Source organism: Mytilus edulis, chromosome 8, assembly GCF_963676685.1.
Source record: "Mytilus edulis chromosome 8, xbMytEdul2.2, whole genome shotgun sequence".
NCBI lineage: Eukaryota > Metazoa > Mollusca > Bivalvia > Mytilida > Mytilidae > Mytilus > Mytilus edulis.
This window is the reverse complement of record NC_092351.1, coordinates 21,401,718-21,423,599: the sequence shown is the minus strand read 5'-3', so window position 1 is coordinate 21,423,599 and position 21,882 is coordinate 21,401,718. Positions and strand designations below refer to the sequence as shown.

Here is a 21,882-nt window from a genome sequence, read left to right as displayed (position 1 = left end):
TTGTTTACCTTATGTGCAAACATCGTTCACCGTGTGTGCAAACATCGTTTACCTTATGTGCAAACTACTATTACGTTATGTGCAAATACCTATTGCGTTATGTATAAAAACTACATCATTATGTGCAAACACTACTACGTTATGTGCAAATACCGCTTACATTATGTGCAAACACCATTTAAGTTATGTGCAAATGCCTTTTACATTGTGTGCAAACAACTAATACGTTTTGTGCAAACCTTGTTTACCTTATGTGCAAACATCGTTCACCGTGTGTGCAAACATCGTTTACCTTATGTGCAAACTACTATAACGTTATGTGCAAATACCTATTAAGTTATGTATAAAAACTATTACGTTATGTGCAAATACCGCTTACATTATGTGCAAACACCATTTAAGTTATGTGCAAATGCCTTTTACATTATGTCCAAACATCTATTACGTTATGTGCAAACACCTATAAATAAAAAAAGTACGTTCTGGTAAACGCTTTTTTGAAACAAGATTAAAACAAAACGCATAAATGATATGCATTTTGAAAATGAGGAAAATTAAAAGTTTGATACTAACAAACTGTGGATTTTTGTATTAATTATATTGATTGGTGTAAAAATGCTATATACATACAATGTACAGTGGAGATCAGTTCTAACCTCTCATAAATTCTGTCAGAATCTGTCAGGAGAACTGTTCTAGAACAGTATGTAGAACTGTCAGCCTGACACCTTTTAGTCAGTTCTAGGTTAGAACTGTTCTAGCTAGAACTGATTTGGTCAGTTCTACCTAGAACTGATTTGGACAGTTCTAGCTAGAACTGATCCTGACAGTTCTACCCTAGAACAGTTTTAGACAGTTCTAGCTAGAACTGACCAAATCTTTGGTCAGTTCTACTTCTAGAACAGTTCTACGGTTAGAATTGATTTCAAATTATACAGCTAGAATTGATTTATAAATTCTACGGCCAGAATTAATTTATAAATTCTACGGCTAAAATTGATTTATAAATTTTACGGCTAGAATTGATTTATAAATTCTACGGCTAGAATTGATTTATAAGTTTTAAGAAATATTTGTCTTAATATAAAGGCTTCGGCAAAATAGCGATTAATATCATATACATGTAGAGTTTTGCTATTTTGCCGGTTTTATTTCAGATTTATAATCGGCAAGAGAACATGTTTAACCCCGCCATATTCTGCATGTGTGTGTCAGGAGCCCGTAATTCAGTGATTTTCTATGGTTGATGTGTAACATAAAATATTTGTTTTTCTTTCATTTTTTGTACATTTAAGCCATTAATTAGTATTATAAAGGGGGGGGGGGGGGTATTATTTGAATTGTTTTACATTTGTTATTCTGTGAGTCAGGATGGCTCGTTATCACATAACAAAATTATCTGACCTCTTTAACCAAATTTAATATCTGTTTACGAGTAGTTTTCATACCTCGGACAGACCTGTTTAACAAAAATCTTTTGACCACATCAATCTAAACTGACATTTTTTGCTCTTTCTTTCTGCAAATCTATATAGCTGAACAGTACTTCAGTTTTAATTGTAGGTCAAGAGGGACTGTACTATACAAGTTACAGCAATATTGGAAAACAATTTTGTACGCATAAATTTATAGTGCCAGCATGCAGGGGCAGATCCAGCGGCCATTTTTAAAAGGGGGGGGGGTTCCAACTAAATGTTCCCATTCAAATGCATTGATCGTCAAAAATATTTTTATGGGAAATTATTTTGCTCTACTTTAAGAGTGTGCGTTATGCATCCATGCTTTGAAAAATTGTTCACTTTACTTGTTGAAAATTGTTACTAATATACAGACACGACTTTAGTTTTCAAGAGGTGCAACGGAAAAGAACAATACGATATAAAAAGGAAGATGTGGTACGAATGCCAATGTGACAACTCTTCACAACAGACCAGGGTGATTTGTTATTACCCTCCCAGTAGAGTTTTCATCTAGCGAGAAACGTGTTCTAGATTAATGCTACAAATGTAATGACGTCTCTCACGATTCATGTAGCAGCTAAGGAATCCTACAAAATGTTTAAGATTTTATTTTCGTTCATTTCCTTTAACAGTTGTGAATATTATTCTGAATAACCTTCCTAAGACTTAGTATTTCCTCCGTCCCTGACAAGACGTGTTGCGACGGGTAGGTGTCCTGAAAAGGGGTGGTCAGGTGACCCGCCCCTTTTATTTGACAATTTTTTTCAAAACTACATGTAACAGGGATGTTGGAAAAATTTGATCCGATTTTGGATCGGACAGGTAGAAGGGTGTAAAAAAAAGCTGCAATTTCTTAAAATAAACTGTTCTTTTCATATTAAAAACTGCATTATCCTGTAATCCACAAAAATGACGCATACACATATTTTTTTTCTGAATAAAAGGGTTATCAGCCTTGTTTCACCTTCACTGGCCATACTCGAAATTAAATCTTGCAACTTGAAACTCAAGATAATGACTTTCATTTATCCGTATTTGGTCCGGTAACTTTTCCAAACGTGTCATCAAGAACGATACAAAAAATACATATTCTTGTAAATTGTAATTTTTATAAGTGATTGCATATTGTTTATTTTGTTGTCTATAAGAATAAATAAATAATTTCGTTGCTAAAATGGTCATATATATATATTAAGAAACTACCCCTTTACAACGGGGACACTTGTAAGCAGGGTACCCACAAATGCATCTTAACATAATTTTCCCTTTGAATTTCAGGAAAAAACTGACTATCTATAAAAAAAAAAGATGTGATATGAATGCCAAAGAGGCAATTCTCCACGCGTACCAAATGTCAAAGAAATAAATAACAATATATCATCTTATGGCCTTTAACAAAAAACCCATACCGCATAGTCATCTTATCTATTTATTTTTCTACCCCATTTAATTTTTCACCAGTTTAAAAAAAAAAATGGTTACAGTTAAGTAATTCGCTTTTATCCTGCAATTAGCTAGTTATTGTATACAAATAACGGGTAAACAACATTGTTTTTGCGTTGTTTGTACATGTACAATTAAATTTTCCTGCTACCCGCTTCCATGTTGATCAATCGGTAATATGGATATTTCTTTCTGGGTAATAGTACATTTTGGGGTTTTCTCCGAGTCCGCGTTTCAATAATTGTAAAAATGAGAGACAATGGTTAAGATTTAAACAACTTATGCTCAAATACCAGGTGTAAATTGTAAACAATATATGTACATTGTCAGAAATATAAAATGTATTAGTTCTCGCTGCGAAACAGGAGAAAATTCGGTAAGCCTCGCTTTTCGTCCTGTTTCTAAAGCTCGTACAAAACAATTTCACGTTTACCGACAAGGTACATTTATAATCAATACATTATTCCACAGTTGTTGATATGAATTTATCTTTTTGTTCAATATTTCAACGAATATCGTCGTATAAATTAGAAACATCAACCTATTTTCCGAAAGGAGAGTCATAAATTCAATGAATATTATTGCGGGATACACGGTATACACGGTAAGCTTCGGTGCGTTTAGTGGATGCGAATGGTTATAATATGTATATATAGTTTTTATCCATTTGTATATCATTCTATTGCACTATATTAATTACAGTGCTGTGCAAGTGCATGGTGGACACTCTTCTGTAATAATTCGATTTTTCTGATAGATTGAATTTGAGTGGGCATTCATATTTTCCAGCAAAATATTCAATGTCCCACGTTCTTGAGATATTCTTCCGCATGCGGTAACACACTTTTTCTGTACGTGTGTATACATATTAAAGATTTTATACTTTATTTATGTTTCTAACGAGTTTAACGACATTTTCATATCATTAATTAATGTTCCAAAAAACATATTTTTAGGAGTATCCATTTGAAATGAAATAAGTGATAAGGAATGTAATTTTGCACTGGATAATGTCCGCGTATTTATTATTATCATGTTTATAGATCGGTTACAATCTAAAAAAAGAAGGTTACAAAATGGAAATTAAGTCGTCAGCAATACACATGAATGCCCTCACGGTCATCCGATGTGAAATGAATAGAGAAGTTGTTCATTAAGATATCATTAGATAAACAAACACACGGACCTAATTTTTTTTCTCTTGTTGTTTTCTCATTCAATGACCAGTGGCGGAACCAGAATTTTTGAAAATGATGGAGCTGCGTTTGTTGGTTCTATAAGCAGTTTGATTAAGAGGAGTCTCTGGACTCAGTTTTGCCAAAACTCCCTTCTAATTCAAAAACAAATACAAAATAAGAGGTGGCGGGAATCTTTCTTCGTCCTCGGTCAATACAATCTGAATAGACGCATATATAATGTGTTGACCTTGTCAAAAGTCTATAATTCATAAATGTAATTCGGCGCCTTTCAAAATCATATGTTATGATTATGTATGCAAGATATGGCGACCTATGAAATGACCCGATTGGTGCAGATGAAAGAGAACATTACATAAATAAGGCCGTACGTGCTCTCGTTTGAATTGTTTTACATAATCTTTTCGGGGCCTTTTATTGTTGACTTTGCTCATTGTTGAAGGCCGTACAGTGACCTAAAGTTGTAAATTTCTGTGTCATTTTGGTCACTTGTGAAGAGTTGTGTCATTGGCAATAATACCACGTCTTCTTATTTTTATATCAACTTATTTTCCGTTCACATTTTCCGTTAAGAAATGAGGTTGCATTTTGTTTTTTACACGTAGCTTTCGTTTTGCTTCGAATAACAGGGCAGAGCCTTTAGTTTCAGTCGATATACACGCCATCTTGAAATAATTACTTGTCACATATAAATTCTGTTTGTTTGCTTCATGATGTGGCCGATTTTCAGCAACAACTATTGGCTTAAATGAGATAAATAATTACAGACTGTTCTCTTCTTAGGATATTAAGCCATCAAATGCCGGAAAATTAACTATGTGTATTACATTTTAGATCAAATGTTATTAATTCATGGTCGTTTTATTATGCATATATTACACATTGAAATTGAAAATTGAAATATCAATCATTAATGCGTCTTTATTTGCATTGCTAATCTGCAATATGCACAATTTGTTCTCTAAAAAATGTTCCTGTACAATGTTTTCAAAAATGCATTAAATGTATTTTATGACTTTTGTCAATCTAGGCACACCTCCAGAGAGAAACACCTCGAGAATCGTGTCTATATATTTGTAAATATTTTAATTTTCAACAAGTAAAGTGAAGAAAATATAAAAAGAATGGATGTATAACGCACACTCTTTAAGTAGAACAAAAAACTTAATATTTATATACCATTTTTATGTCAATCAATATATAAAAATACTACATTTCCAATACTAAATCAACAACCCGATGCACATATATTACCTTCAGTTCACATTCAGCATCTAATGAAAAGAATACAGCGAAGTAGTTCAGAGCTTTTTAGAAAGCTAAACCTTATAATTTTCTTAATTTTCAAAGTGTATATCCCTGATGCGTTTTGTTTTAATCTGTGTCAAAAAAGCGTTTACCAGAACGTAATAGGTGTTTGCACATAACGTAATTGGTGTTTGGACATAACGTAATAGGTGTTTGCACATAACGTAATAGATGTTTGGACATAATGTAATAGGCATTTGCACATAACTTACATGGTGTTTGCACATAATGTAAGCGGTATTTGCACATAACGTAATAGTGTTTGCACATAATGATGTAGTTTTTTATACTTAACTGAATATGTATTTGCACATAACGCAATAGGTGTTTGCACATAAGGTAAACTATGTTTGCACATAGGGTAAACGATGTTTGCACATAGGGGAAACGATGTTTGCACATAAGGTAAACGAGGTTTGCACAAAACGTATAAGTTGTTTGCACATAATGTAAAAGGCATTTGTACATGACGTAATGAATGCTCACAGAGAGTATCAATCGTTCGGCAAAACGCATAGAAACTATACCATGATGTGTTTTTCACTGGAGATACATATGTATTAACACAACATAACGCCAAAAGACTATAATATCATGAGGTTTACATAGATCAAAGGTGTATCAAAACAAAACCTTTAGAACATTCGGCATAACAATCACATTTGAGACAGGACGCAATTTTTAACTGACTTACGTAAAAGAAGAATAGACAGAACATAGATAAAATATGAGAGAGGTGGTTGATCATAAAGTTTCGAAGTATCCACAGAATATATAGTTGTAAAAGCATGATCTAATGCCTATTGTGCACAACAAACTTTAGCAATGACAAATCATACTACTTTTTGACCAAAAAAATAACTATTTTGACATAACACAGAGATGCCGTGTCATGAAATACAGACATTTACACATAACATAAAGAAGACACGACAGGACGATAAGACAAAGCGACAGAACACATTAAATATTTACACTATAAGACAGTTCCGGCGTTCCATTTATTATACCTTTAACTGTAATCCCCCCAGTAAATAAACCAAACATATACAATTAACATTTGACTCTTTAAAAAATATCAAAATAAAGTAACATAAGTACCATTGTTTTGATTTTGATATATTAGATTAAAAACAAAATTATCACCAAAATGATCTCCGAGTTGTCAATATAGCGATAATTATCGGTCGACATCTGATCGGAATACATTTCCTACGATGTGTACAAATTCTACATAGTTATAGAACTATAAACTATATAATTGTCATACTTTGAACGACAAAATCATTTTATATCTCTACCTGTGTGACGTTTACATTTTAAGTTAGAGCCATGTGTATCTATCCATTTGGTCCAAGTACTTAAAAATCTTATAAAATAAGAAAGCATCGAATGAGGTCGTTTAATTTGATATTTGCCTTCTTTGTTAAATGTTTCTTTGTTTTTATTGTTATTAAGATACACTGTACTTGTGGTACATGTACAACCTGTCGTTATTGTTTATGATATTCTTAAATTATTATTGTTTTTCAGTTTTGCTAGTGTGCTATGTCTATATGCTTTTTTGGTGTTAATTGATACTCATATCGTTGCTCTGTACTTATACATTTCGTTAATGTGCTATTGTAAAACTTGTTTGTTGCTTGTGCCTTGTCTATATGCCCTTTAATGTTTCTACATATACATTATATGATATGGCTCTTAACATCCGATCATTGTGTTATTGTATTATGATAGTTTTCTGTATGCATGTCTTTGGTTTTTGCTAATATGCTTGGTCTACATGTTGTATATGGTATATGCCATTTTGTGCTTCTGTCTTACATGGGTTAAGAATATAACATAATGTTGACTGCTGTATATTGACTTTTTTACCTATTTCGTCTGTTTATTTTGTTGGCGCACAGTTGTCAATATAATGGAATTTGATGCAACTGTCATACAACTTAAGATGTTTAGCTAGCTATACCACCAGGTTCAATTCATCATTTTCTACATAAGAAAAAGCCTGTATCAACTCAGGAATATGACAGTTTTGTCATTCGTTTGCTGTGTTGGAGCTTTTGATTTTGCCTTTTGATTAGCGACTTGCCATTTTTAATTTTCCACGGAGTTCAGTATTTTTGTTTTACTTTTTAGGTTACCTGACTCATATGGGCTAGGTGAGCTTTTCTCATCAATCGGCGTCCGTAGTCCGTCGTCCTTTAACTTTTACAAAAATCTTCTCCTCTGAAACCACTGAGTCAAATGTAACCAAACTAGGCCACAATCATCATTGGGGTATCTAGTTTAAAAGGTGTCCGTTGACACGGCCAAACAAACAAGATAGTCACGATGGCAAGGAATAGAACATAGGGGTAAAATGTAGATTTAGGATTATACCTCTATAGACCAAAGCATTTAAAGTAAATCTAACAGGGAATAAAATTGTTTATCAGTTCAAGATCTATCTACCCTGAAATGTTCAGACAAATCGAACAACCCGTTGCTGGGTTGCTTTCTCCTTAATTTGTAATTTTAAGTAAATTTTACATCTTTTGGTTAATATCTTGAATATTATGATAGATAGAGAGAAACTGCAAACAACAATAATGTTCAGCAAATTCAGATCTACAAATAGGTCATCATTATCAAAATTGTTAATTGACCCCTTAGGGAGTAATTATCCTTTATAGTACATGTTTAACAAGTTTTTGTAGATTTTTTAAATCGTTTACAAAAGTCTTCTCCTGAAACAACTGAAACAATGTCCACCAACCTTGGCCACAATCCCCATTATATGTCCAATGACCCTGCCTGTCAACCAAAATGGTAGATATGGCTAGAAATAGAACAAAAGGAAAAAATGCAGTTTTTGACTTCTAACTCTGAAAATAAAGCAAAAGTTTACCGGTTGCGTCATTTCATGTTGTTAATAGAAGTGAGCGACATAGGAGCTTCTTGCTATTACTATGCTTGGTATACAGTGAGATACATTAATCCTGTACATTTTGCAAGTTGGTGTTGTGGTAATGGCATACCGTCCTGATTATTATCTTTAAAAGTCTATATGTATAAAATATATTTGTTAATGGGACATATTTATTTGTCCCCCACCTTTGCGTTTCTTTATGATTTATTTAGTTGATGTGAATTTGTCATTTTATATTTATGATGTTAGGTTTATTTATATTTGGCAAGTCATGAATTTAAATAAATGAACCTTTGTCTTGACTTAATATCATACACCAAAACACGCTTTGACTATATTCTGTTGTACTTAGTAGTATGTGTATATATATGTATTTTTTTTTATTCATTTTGTTGTTAACGAAGTGTTATATATGAATTATTTGTATGTCTGTGTAAATCTAGTTAATTTTTCAATATCTTAGTAAGTATGATATAAAATATGTTATAGACCCAGTAACTTCTTTGTCATTTACTGTTGTATTGACGTATGCCATAACAAAACTAAAGATTTATCCTAAAATATAGTTTGTTATTGTTTTAAAATGTTAAGCTTAAAATGGATGGACAAAACGAATAAAAAACGTGACTGATTACATTTAACTATAGGTAGTAAGAGTTTTTAGGCTTGCCATGGCCAACACACAGCTTGACATAATATTTATAAAACACAACCATCACAATCATATGATATGACTTTAAGTGAACGAATTAAAGAACAGATGAGTTAAGCCTGGAAGAACATTCCGACTCATTTGACATTTCAACACATCGACGAATGTGTCAAATCATCGTCAATTTAAGACTTTGAAAATTATATCATAAGTAAAACGACAGGCGGTGATAGGAGAAGAAAACATTCTTATGAATCCTGCATGTTCAAAATGCGTTCTTTTGTTTAGTTTTAATCATAAAAACAATACAAACCAAGGGCTCAATAATAAATGACAGAAAATATTTGATCAAAAGAGAAAAGACGAAAATACAAACAACAATTTAAAAAAAAACCCAACTATATATACAGAAAACGAAGGATTTTGCAACATAAATCAACCAAATAAACCAGAGGATGACCCATGTGCCTTGGAAGATACAATTTGATATCTGGCAACAATTGTTTCTTTGGCCATGACGAACTCTCACTATTTCATTTCCCCGCACCGAGTAAATGTTGTACAAGACGAGAAATTTAGACATGGAAAACGAACGCAATAGGAACTCGATCCACCTTGAAATGAATTTATTAGTGTAATCTCTTGATGTTCTATGGTAAGGCGGTTCCTGTTTTATTATCAACACCAATTTTTTAACATTTAGTCCGGCTATGTATTGGTTTTTTTTCAGGATTATAGTAAATTCAAAGTATTTAGGAGATTGTTATCATGTTTATTTATGTTTATGCCTACAGAGTAGGGTAGGACGAATGTGTGGTTAAATTTAAGGCAGTAGTAGTTAACAGATATCAATATCTAAAACATTCATGAAAGTTTAAATGAAAACACCGACAGGAGTTGCATGAACTCCATTTTGCATATTGTTGTAAATAATAATATAAAAACTGAAAAATTAAATTGTATGACTGTTTCTGTATTGGGCCTTTTCTACATTAGAGGCTAGTTGAATTGACCCCGACACTCAAAGAAAACGATACCATATGTGTGTAGGCAAACGGTCTTTTCGGATCTCGAAGGGCAAATACTGTGAAAATAACTTATGAGTTGAGATAATTAAAAAGTACTTACAATCAAATGTTATAATAAATAAAAATAAATTAGGTCATGGCAACAAATGAGGTTGAATGAACTTGGTCGAAGTTGACATAAATAATATTTGTATCACCAGACTTAATGTCATCAATTTAAAGAAATTCATAAAAGACCAGTTGATTATTACAGAACATTTACATTAGGAAAAGTCTTTCATGTTATATACATATTCTGTTATCAATCATATTAACATTTCCTAGTATAATGTGGACTCAAGTAAAAATAAATTTACATGTAAAAAGTGCTTTTGTGTCTGTTCGGGTTTATATTTTAGACAATAAACTTGAAAATAGGGATAAGTTTGAGATAGTTCATAACATTATTCTATATTTCAGCAAAACAGAGTTTTGAGTCTGTTCAATCTTATATCAGAAATTAACAACGATTCAAAACATACACATTACATTCTGAATTCCTACCTTCTCCCACTTCATATCTGCTTACCTTTCCGGATCAACAACACTTTTGAGTGGGGTTCGTGTTGCTCAGTTTTTAGTTTTCCAAGTTGTTTTGTCTAAAGTGTTGTTTTTGTTTTCGCCTTTTTTCGTTTTAGCCATGTTATTGGCTGTTTGTTTCCGACTTATGAGTTTAAATATCCATGTATTATCTTTCGCCTGTCTTTGACTCAATAAACATGTGGTATAATGGCTAAAGAGAGTTTTACCATCACAGTTCAAATGACGTAAATGAAAGCAATTATATAGGCAACTAACGGCGGGAAAAATCCAAATCGTGTAGGTGACTACTAAAAACCCCGACATGACAAATGGGAAACAATTCATTTGAGAATACCAACAACATAATATATAACCAGAATAATAATTTCGTTATATTTCAATAACTTCGATCACTACATTAACCTCTGGAGGGCAATGACCCACATAGGGCCCGGGGGGGGGGGGGTAATTATTCGAGTTAAATTGATATATTTTTGTTTTTTATTACATTTTATTATGGTTTCGCAACAATCATATGTACATTGCATACTTTCGTAATAGTATAATTTTATATTTGTATGGATTTGCAGTCTCTGTTGTGGATGGCCATATAACCTACGTCATATTTATTAAATACTACGAACGTCTATATGATGTTAAAGTTTGAAGGTTTTGTTGTTAATATTCAAGATTGTTGTAGTTTTATAATCAGAATAGATTTATGATTCTTTTCACATCATAATTACGTACTATACTATATATAAAAATATTAATTTTCGCAAACCATTCAGGTCACGGAAATTCCAAAATATGGCGTCAGTGAGGAGAGTTGTACAAATAATGTGAATACACAGAATCCTTATCCAAATCATCTTTAGCTAAAAGTATTCATCTTTTTTTTATTTTATAGGTATTAACAACATTCCATTTTTCGAAAATTTCGGTTAAAATATTCCAAAATCTGAGTTAAAATAGGTCGAATGCCCCAAATAAACATTGTCTGATTGGTTGAAGTACTGTGGCGTCGATGATAAGCATAGCAAGCCTCGATGTAAAGCACACGCTTCACAGGAATAAGGAGAGTTTTACAAATAATGTGAATACACAGACCCTCTATCATATTTATCTATTCCTGAAAATTTTGTAGTGTTCATCATTTTCTTTGTTTCTTCTGCTAACAACATTCTATTTTTCCGATTTAAATATGTGAAACCCCGCAATACAAATAGAGGGCCTCAATGATGTAAAAGCAATGGAAAAAATTTCCGTTAATATAAATATGTTGAACTTCGATCCTGAGTCCAACCGGGGTTAATAAAACGATTCACCAAAAAAGATCTCCTTGCGCTCAATTGTAATTCTGAGTGAAGTATACAGACAACTTCGTTTACAGAAATATATACCAACTGTATCATAAATATATTGGCAGGCTTCTGCATATTCTCGTTTTTTTATGCTGAACTTTAGTCAAATTTAATTCTATACAAATTTTATTACGTAAAGCCAAAGGATGAAGAATATGTTATCGCCAATTTAACCAGCATCATTGCCATCATCAAAAATATTTATCGTTATCTTTGTGAATTTTCAGTTAAATAGTTTATTAAAATAGAGAAATTTTGGTAAGTAACACTTATTAATGTTGAGATTCTCCAGATGTGCTTCTCTAACCCTTTTTGACGGTCAGTTTTATCCCATTTATCTCAATATTATCCCCGATGACAGAAATGTCAATCCAACCTATTCGTGTCAAAAGTGATAATCTAATCTATTTGATGAACTAATTTCTTCATAAACTGAACATGCATTATTTCTGTATTATTTGATAACCAATCACATTCATGTGGCGTGTAGCAGTGTATTTTAAGGGCGGTGCAAATTGTGACCTCAGGTGCGCGATCGCGTGACATTATATTGTAACAAACCAGCTCTTCGTATAACACGTGTCTGAATTATCCGTTCCAAGAAGTCGAAGTATATAAGACATAGTTCTGAGTTGAATTTTTATATAGAATTAGCAGGTAAATCTACATGTACATACGTCTAAAAGGATGACTCAACTTTCCCTCTAATTTTTCCTGTATATTAGAAACCAGCATACTAGTTAAAGAGCATTTGCTCCATTGAACACTATTTGGCCCCTCCACCACCTCAATTCTCAATCAGGCACAACTTTTGTCATTGGTGCATATTATGCCCTACCTATGTGTATCTTCCTCCATGTACTTTAATTTTATTTTTGCGGTTACAATTGATGTTGCAGATGTTTGGGTAAGTCAAAATGTCCTGTTTTTGCAATAAAGGCTGAAATGATTTCTAACTTCCACATCATTACCCTCAAAATTTGCTCAAAAGTCATACTCCGAGTCCATTTACAGTAAACGGCTGATTCGTGATTTTGACATTTAAACTACAATTTTCATATTTAACACATTCAACCATTCAGTTCCCATGTATTTGTGTCTAATACGAAGGATGCTTTAGGTCATGCTTTCCTAAACACTTTATTGCTATTTGTCTGTCTATGTTGTTAAAACCACAAAACCAAATAACCATGAACATGCACGTTTTCAACAATCCGAGAACATTGGCATCCATGAAAAATAAATGAATCCACAGTAAAATAACTTCCCTTTAGGTTTTGATAAATTTGTGAATGATACATATAGACCTTAAATTCGTTTTGGTATATCCCAGTGATGACATTTGCGTGAGAATTCGTTCATTGACATCGTAATATTATTTACCTTGGATTATTATTATCTTTAGATGTAATGTTTTAGGATTTAATGTGAAATTATTTGTCTCTTCTTCTATAGTACATGAGCTTGATGTCAGATTATACACATGAAGTCTCTAGTCTAAGAAAGACAGTAATAGAACAATAAACAGATAAGCAACTGTCTAGGGTTAGGTAAGAGAGGTTAAAAAAGTCAGAATTAGTACTATTACTCAAACAATAAACAAATGCAGTCGGACCCAGGGGGTGGGGAAAATTTAGTTGATTATATAGGAAATCATTGAATCATTTCTGTATCTTTGTCAACTAAAACTGTTTTTCTCGCTTGTTTATTTGGTCAAATATTTTCATCCGATTCGAAGAATAGCCTTGCAAAGTTTCATCATCTTTTTTTATTTCTTTGAAATTGCTGTTGTAAGTGACTAACAGAATCATCACCATCATAAATACTATTATTCAAAAGCAAAATTTTATCAGCAGAATCTCTTTCTAATAACGGTCTAAGCATTATCTCGTCTTTAGCTTAGATTTTGCATAAGAAAGTTTTACCTTTCTTTTTGTGCATATGGTATAGTTTCTTACTCAATTCGTCTACCTCTTTCTGTAACTTTTTTTCTTTAGTATCTATCTTGCTTGAAATATCTAGTACCTTAACCCTAGAAAATATTGTCTTATCAATGTTGCCACACATATATATAGTATATCCTGTCGACAACGCCATTTTTGTAACCTCCCAAAACGATAAAAATGGCTCACGAAAGCACAAAATCAGGTTCATGAATTTATTGTAAATTCTTATATTCAAATTATACATATATAAAAAAAACATTATATTAATTTTCAACGCCGAATAGTTCAATATTTGTGGAAAATAGAAAAACACAAACCGAATTTTAATGTAGATCATAAACTAACCTACACAATGTAAACTTGGAATAAAGATTGCTTATTCAAATATCAAATAAATGCATCAGAAACATTTATATGCAAAGCTATCTAAAAATTACAAGAACATGTTTATCTCCCTTTCTGAATATATTAACAATTCTTAACATTTCGCAAATCAAAGTATTAAACAAGAGAAAGTCTTCAAAGTAATCAACATTTGTTCATGGATAATCAATAATGGTTCAATAAGAAATATAAAAAATAAACTAAACACAATCATAATATCAATCAAGGGCACATAATTACAATTCAATATACATAACCTAGATAAGGAAATGGCAGACAATTTCACTGCAAAATACCATCCTCTAGTAGACATAGATATACCTGTGAACAATAGTGACTTTATCAGAACCTTTTATATTTAAAATGTGAAACACATCTTTCATAGTATACATATTTCTCAACAATGCCTATCAATTATATGAATTAGTTCAATAAAACCATACTTCAAATTCAAATGATTATACATTTTTCCAATTTTATTTAATTTTCAAATTTCACTTTATTTGCTGAACTCTATACAAAGAGAGATAACTCAAACATTTCTAATGTTATTTTTGTCATGTTACACTACTATGAACATACATATACTATACATAAAATGTACATTGTATTTGCTATTTGCTATTTACTATCAATTCCAAGTTTTCCATCAACTGCGGTCATATATAACATACTTAACTTTTTCTTTCTTTTTGGCTACTTATTATATGTTTATTTGATCCAACCAGGGGCGTAGCTAGAAAGAAACGATGTGCAAGCAACTACCGCCAAGCGGAGCGAAGCGAACAAATTTTGGGACCCTTTTATGCAGAAAAAGGTGGGTTTTTTTTCGGTTTTCGGTCATAGGACAGTTTAAAGAGGAGCTATATATGTAGATAGGACTTATAAAAAATTTATGAATGTAAAACTATTAATAAATCTTCTGAATAGAGTAATACATAAACATCACATATTTGTGATACAGAATTTACTCAAAATTGTCCAAAATCTGCTCTTCGGATCTAGACAGAACTCTATTACTTTAATTGTCAATATTCAGACTGAAATCCCGATGAATATGCAGTAATGCTAGTAACTGTCGTTGTACATTGTTGATTGTACATTTGTTTTCAACATACTTAGTACACTGATAGATCTCCATGATAGCACCAGCGTACGTGTTCGGCATATAGCGACCTCCCAATTGATCTCGTCAAAATTACATGCCAGGTCAGTTTCGTATGTCTCAGACAATGTTAAGATTTATTCGTTTTTTTATATTTCTTACAACACGATGAAGCAGATACAGCGCAAAGAAGCTATCTTCTGATAATACTAGACGCGACTCCACTCTCCAGTTCCCTTATCATATGGTCTATGAACGCAAAAAATAATGAGACTTTCCAATATTGTGTTCGTGATTGCAGGGTGATTGGCTCTGGTAGTCTGTCGACCACATCGCCTCGGCATATTTTCAACGATATCGAAGGGTTCTGATAATTATAATGTCGATTGGTACATCTCATTCCAAACTGATGAACCGTACACTGGAAAATGTGCTCCAAAAACTACATGTCTTAGACTGAGTATTACAAATTCAAATCTTGTAAAAGATACAAGTTACTGTCCGATTTTGTCATAATCTCCAATAAAACTTTTTTTTTGAAATCAAATGCCGTTATTTAATGATATTTCATCAATTAAAAAAGTGACACCAGTAGAGTAGAGGTTGGTTATACCCCCTCCCAACTCAAATCAAAAAATAGTATTTATAAGGGAGAACCCCAATAAAGCAGATGTCTATATGTGGGGGTTATAACTTTTATGAATAGATGTGAGACTTCACCTGCACACCTGTTGGGGTTTATAATCTAAATGTTATCGATTATTGTAAACATAATGTGGGGGTTATGAATATTGAATGAGATGCTTGTACTTATTGCTTTTTAATTTATTCATCTGTGTTTTCCCCTTACTTTATAAGTAGATTTAAACATACATATATTTACTATATAGAAATTAGTCCGTCGTGAGTTTTTAATCTAGGTTTTGAAATGTCAAACGTACTTTCAAAGGAAATTAAGACGGTGAGTAGCGTTAAACAACTATTTTTTTCACTCGAACTTTTGTTATTGTTTTAGAAAAAGTCTTTGTTATTGTTTTGATTTGATTCTTCGTAGGTTCGCTTTTTACCAGAGGGAAGAATTAAAGAAATACACCCCATGGTAGTCTGGTCGTTTGCCTCCCGAGAGGCAAGAAAGGGTCATTGGATGACATACGCCATTGATGCCCATCGTTTCACACAATGGAGAAGATATGCTTCCCAATTTTATCCCGTGATCACAGAGAAAGGGTGTATAAAAATTCACGATCTCCTGATATTAAAACCCCCAATCCGTAGGTTTCAACTACAGCACCTGTTCTACCAAATCACTATAAATACACGTTTAAAAATTGTTCAGAGTATCAGAATAAGAAAAACAATTCGACTGTCAACATGCAGAAAGAACACATAGAGTCCCTTCAGAAAAACTACGTGAAATTGGTGAAAGAAACACCAACAGATGCTGTGGTTGATCATTTATATCAGAATGGAATACTAACAGATGAGTTGAGAGAAGAAATTTTACAGAATTCAAATATTTATTCGAAAACTAGACAACTTATTTCTACACTTCAGAGAAGGGGACCAATGGCATTCGAATGTTTTTGTACAGCACTGGTAGATGAAGGCAAGTCCAGTTTAGTACAGCTTTTAAAAGAGTCAACGATTGAATCAGAAGTATCAAAAGATCGAGTTATGATACCTATAGGAGGTGATATCTTTGTCGTCGTCAATGAATGGGATGACAAAGTGCTTATTCACATCCTCAAATACGAAAAGAATTCAGCAGACACATATGTTCCTACAAAAAAGTGAATAGCATTGCGTTTGAACCAGTGGCAGCTTTTAGAAATGTATGTGAACGAAATAGATGCGGCTATAGGTCAGATGATTGATGACGTTACAGGGGTTCCTGAAATGACTTTTCATCTTGGTAAAGGTGTGTACGTCTCTGTTAACAAAACGTATCCAACCGTTGATGTCAGACAACGATCGAAGATCCCTGATTCCAATAAGATAGTTTCAACAAGGAAGGGTATTTCTCTGACATATGATAAGTGGGAAGCGTTGAAAGGCACATTTCCTGACGTCAGAGAGAGTGTTCCTGAATTGGAAACCACGACCCCTTGTATTTTATCAGAGGACCATCAAAACCAAGAAGGGATGCTCAGGTGTTCAAACTGTAACCCGTTCGCTGAACCTTTATGAAGTCATGGTATAAAAACGTTAACAGTTAAAGAGTAATCCATTTTGTCTCCTGTTGGGTCAGAGTACAACATGAATTCACGAGCAATATCTTTTGAGTCTGTAGAACGAAATGATGAGCAACCAATTAGGTTTTCTATGGGACATAAAATGCCGTCTCAGTTAAGTTTGGCATCTAATCTTTCCTCAATGTATGAAAAATATTCAATGCATTTGGACGTGATTAAATGGACTGGTGTCGTTGTAATGCTTGCTCTAATGTCCACAAGTTTAGCGGTAATCAGTGAAATGTCTCGGAGGGTACCCACAAACCAGACGGACTGTAAAAGGATTACGATAGCTCATAAAAACAGTGATCCGACGATGAACAACACGACCTGTAAATATTTTGAACAGTTTGATCTACCGGGGCACTATAAAGTCACTGTGTGTTTATTCCGAAAACAAGTCCAGGTAGATATAAGACATCATAAAAGGTGCGGTATACTGTTCAGCACTAAACAATGGAGATATCTGCAGAGATTACAATCAAGTATCAACAGTGCTATGAAAAAAGCTGGTAAAGAACTGAGACAATAGACATGATCGATTAGTTTGATGTTATTTTTAGTATACTGTTTTATTATAATAAATTTTTAAAATAAAATATCAAATGTTTTGTTTTTATTTTAACTGAGAAGTGAACTATTTTCGATCTATCGACATTGCCAAATTAAAACATACATTCACACCCCAAAAAATTCAACCGGAGATTAAGACAAAAGGTAACAGAATAAAGAATTTGATCTTAATACATCCTTAATAAATAACATGTTCACATAAAAAAAATATTATTCGAGATGAGTTCGTTAAACTATGAGGACTATTTAGATAAAATATGGCATGACCCTAAGCATGCTGCTGCATTTACGGGTTCTGACAAATTATACAACATAGTTAAACAAGAGGGGAAAATAAAAATAGGAAGACACAAAATAAAACAATGGTTACAAAACCAGGACGCTTACAGTCTATCACGGAATAATGTACACAAATTTAAACGGAGTCGATATGTTGTGGATACAATAGATAGTCTCTGGGAAATGGACTTGGCGCAATTAGATAAATTTCAAGACTTCAACTCAGGAAATAAATTCTTGTTGTTTGTTATTGATTGTTTTTCCAAGTTTCTATGGATACAACCAATTGTGGATAAAACCCACACCAGTGTACTTAACGCCTTAAAAACAATTATGAGTGGAAACAGGAAGCCTTCCTCTGTTAGATCAGACTTGGGGAAAGAATTTAAAAACCAATACGTACGGAAATATCTTTCAAACCAGGGGATTAACACGTATTATTCTCTTAACGATACAAAATGTGCAATTGTCGAGAGAAGCATTCGAAGTCTGAAGTCGATTTTATTCAGGTATTTCAGGCACAACCAAACATATAAATACGTGAATGTCCTGCAAGATATGGTCAAGGGGTATAACGCAAGACCGCATCGTACCCTTGGTGGATTCGCACCGTTCGAAGTAAATAAACACAATGCAGGTGAAGTTCGTTTAAGTGCATATCTTGCTCGAAACCCTAAGAGAAGAGAAAAGAAAGTCGTTAAAAAAACAAAGATCAAAAGTAGGAAAAAAAGCTTTAGATACAAGGTAAACGATTTTGTCAGACTTACGTTCAAACGTCATCCATTTTTCCGTCAACAACTTAGTCTGTACAAGGTCGTTGACCTTCAAGATGAAGCAATAGAAGGGACCTTCCAAGATAGTGAAGTTCAGAAAGTACGGAAGGATGGAGAGACCAAATGGAAAATAGAAAAGGTTATTAAAAGACGAAAAAGAAATGGGACTAAGCAGGTACTGGTGCGTTGGCTAGGGTACCCGAAAAAGTTCGACTCATGGGTTCCCGTTTCAGATATCCAAAATGAATAAATAACACGATCTCTTGTCATAAAACGTCATTTCTGTTCAAGATGAGTATACGTATGGTTCTTAAATCGTCCGATGGATCACATTTGTTTGAACAGAATATGGCTTACGACTTCACAGTACAATTAGATAGGCAAATAAATCTTGAAGCATACTGGGTTGTGGCATTGACAGAAATCGATATCACTTATAAAAACGCGTCGAAATATAAGGACGATGTTTACGTCTATTCAAACATTTGTGAAGAGAGTTTTGTGGGTTCATCCGAGAAACCACTCCTACGGAAAGTTCACATCAGTAAAGACGCAACAGACGCACGCGTCATTAGGAAGATGAAACACTATAGGACAAACGTGATCTTTAACACTCCATATTATGTTCCTGTTCGTTTGGGGCAAGTGAATCAAGTTCATATCTATTTAAGAGACAACAAGGGACAACCGTGTTCAGTTATCAATTTGGAAGCCTGTGTAACACTTCACTTTAAAAAGTATCCTTTTCTGTAGAGATGTCGAAATCTCCATACATAAGCGATGCATTGTTATGGCAAGAGGCCATAAATAAAGCGAGCTATTTAAAAAAGGAACATAATAATCAGCTTGGAAGAGGAATTTCGAGACGTTATGGTAGAAAAAGATTTGTAATTCTGAAGAAAGACGTACCTAAAAATGAAACCAGGGTGGAACAGGTAGCCCCAACAGCCGCAATCGAACATCGTGCTGTTTCAGAACTTATACAACAGACGCGAGACAAAGACCCGCACATCAAACAAGAAAAAGCTAAGTCAGTGGGTATAAAAGGAAAGAAATCAAAACCAATAACCATTCAAGTCGAAAAACTTAAAGGAGCAAGAGGTAAAACGCAGAAAGCTAAAAACAGGGCACCACCCAAGACAAAACACTATACAAAGAATAGAAAGATCAATTTAGAAACTGAACCATCCATTTTTGATAAAAGGACAACAAAGAAATGGCGTATCTAAACGAAGAAAATAAAGACATTAGCATTCCAATGGAGTTGGATTTGTTTGACGAACCTAAGAATCAAGTAGCTATCGATCGAATATTTTTTTCGGAAATTAGGCCTATGTCAAACTTCACTTCGCCAGATGTATCTACAGTTGATTTTTTTCGTTTCGGGACAAGGTCCCGAATATATGGATTTAAGACGCAGTAGATTATATGTTCGGGCAAAAGTTGTCAAGGCTGATGGAACGGCACTAGACGATACCGATACGTCAAGTATTGTAAATTTGCCTCTTCAAGCTATGTGGGCACAAATGGATGTGTATATGAACAATAAACTAGTGTCGTTAAATACTTCAAACTACCCATGGAAAGCCTATATCAACACTATTCTTACCAGTGGTACCGATGAACAGAAATCACAACTTCAGTCACAATTGTTCATGAAAGATTCAGGTGATTTAGCGAGTACGGATGGAAAAAATGGAGCTAACACTGGATCGTCATTTAATACAAGGCGTCGATTTGTATATAAAACTTTATCGTAGTAGCGACCAGTTTTTTGTCATTTCGGGTGAAGACACCCCCGCTTACAAGTTACAGTTGTTAGATTGTGTTTATAAGGCATGCAAAATTAAAGTAGACCCAGGAATCATTGTTAACCATATGAAACAGATAGAAACCAAGCCTGTCCGTTACTATTTCCAAAGGACGGAAGTAAAAAGAAACACTATCAATAAAGACTCTAGGGAGTTCATTTGGGACAATATGTTCAACATCCGTCCAAGTACTCTAGTCTTAGGGCTAATTTCACAAGAAAGCGGAAATGGTACGTACGATACTAACCCTTTCTGTTTCAACCATTACAATGCTACTGACGTAGGACTGTACGTAAACGGAGAGAGCGTTCCAGCGAGACCGTTAAAGCTTGACTTTGGGGATAACCGACAGTATGCAACGGCATACGCTAATTTATTTGAGGTCTGTGAAAAAATTAACAGAGACGCAGGACTCGCTATAACAAGAGAAGACTATGGAAAAGGGTACACCTTGTATGCTTTTCCATTGGACCCGAAAGGACTTGGAGATGACTATATAAACTTGGTGAAGCATGGAAATGTGAGAGCGGAAATAAAGTTCAAGACTGGACTACCCTCTGCTGACACTTGCATAGCTTTTGGAGTATTCGATTCATTTCTAGAGATAGACCATTCCCGAAACGTTCGCTATATACAGTCATGAACGGATACGAACTAGAATGTGCCCTCCGATCAAATTCGTGTATACATCGGCACGTGAAAGGAGTATTTGCTAGGAACAATTTACCAACAAATAAGATACATTACCCCAGTGCCTACATCGTCAACAACCATACTAGTGATCTGCCGGGAGAACATTGGATGGCAATTGTGCTTAAAAGTAAATCTCACGGGATGTTTTTCGACAGTTTTGGCAG

The 21,882-nt window shown here is 33.6% G+C and overlaps 3 protein-coding genes across 3 annotated transcripts; all 3 read left to right on the top strand.

The window, feature by feature from the left end:
• Window positions 1-16,729: 16,729 nt before the first annotated feature.
• On the top strand, window positions 16,730-17,152 carry LOC139483995 (caspase-2-like). Its single transcript, XM_071267715.1, has one exon. It carries the CDS (start codon window positions 16,730-16,732, stop codon window positions 17,150-17,152), a length of 423 nt encoding a protein of 140 aa, XP_071123816.1.
• Window positions 17,153-18,381: 1,229 nt separating this feature from the next.
• On the top strand, window positions 18,382-19,464 carry LOC139483994 (uncharacterized). The gene has a single exon (XM_071267714.1). The coding sequence runs from the start codon at window positions 18,382-18,384 to the stop codon at window positions 19,462-19,464; it is 1,083 nt and encodes a 360-aa protein (XP_071123815.1).
• A 1,628-nt stretch (window positions 19,465-21,092) lies between these two features.
• LOC139483993 (uncharacterized protein F54H12.2-like) lies at window positions 21,093-21,668 on the top strand. The gene has a single exon (XM_071267713.1). The coding sequence runs from the start codon at window positions 21,093-21,095 to the stop codon at window positions 21,666-21,668; it is 576 nt and encodes a 191-aa protein (XP_071123814.1).
• Window positions 21,669-21,882: the final 214 nt, after the last annotated feature.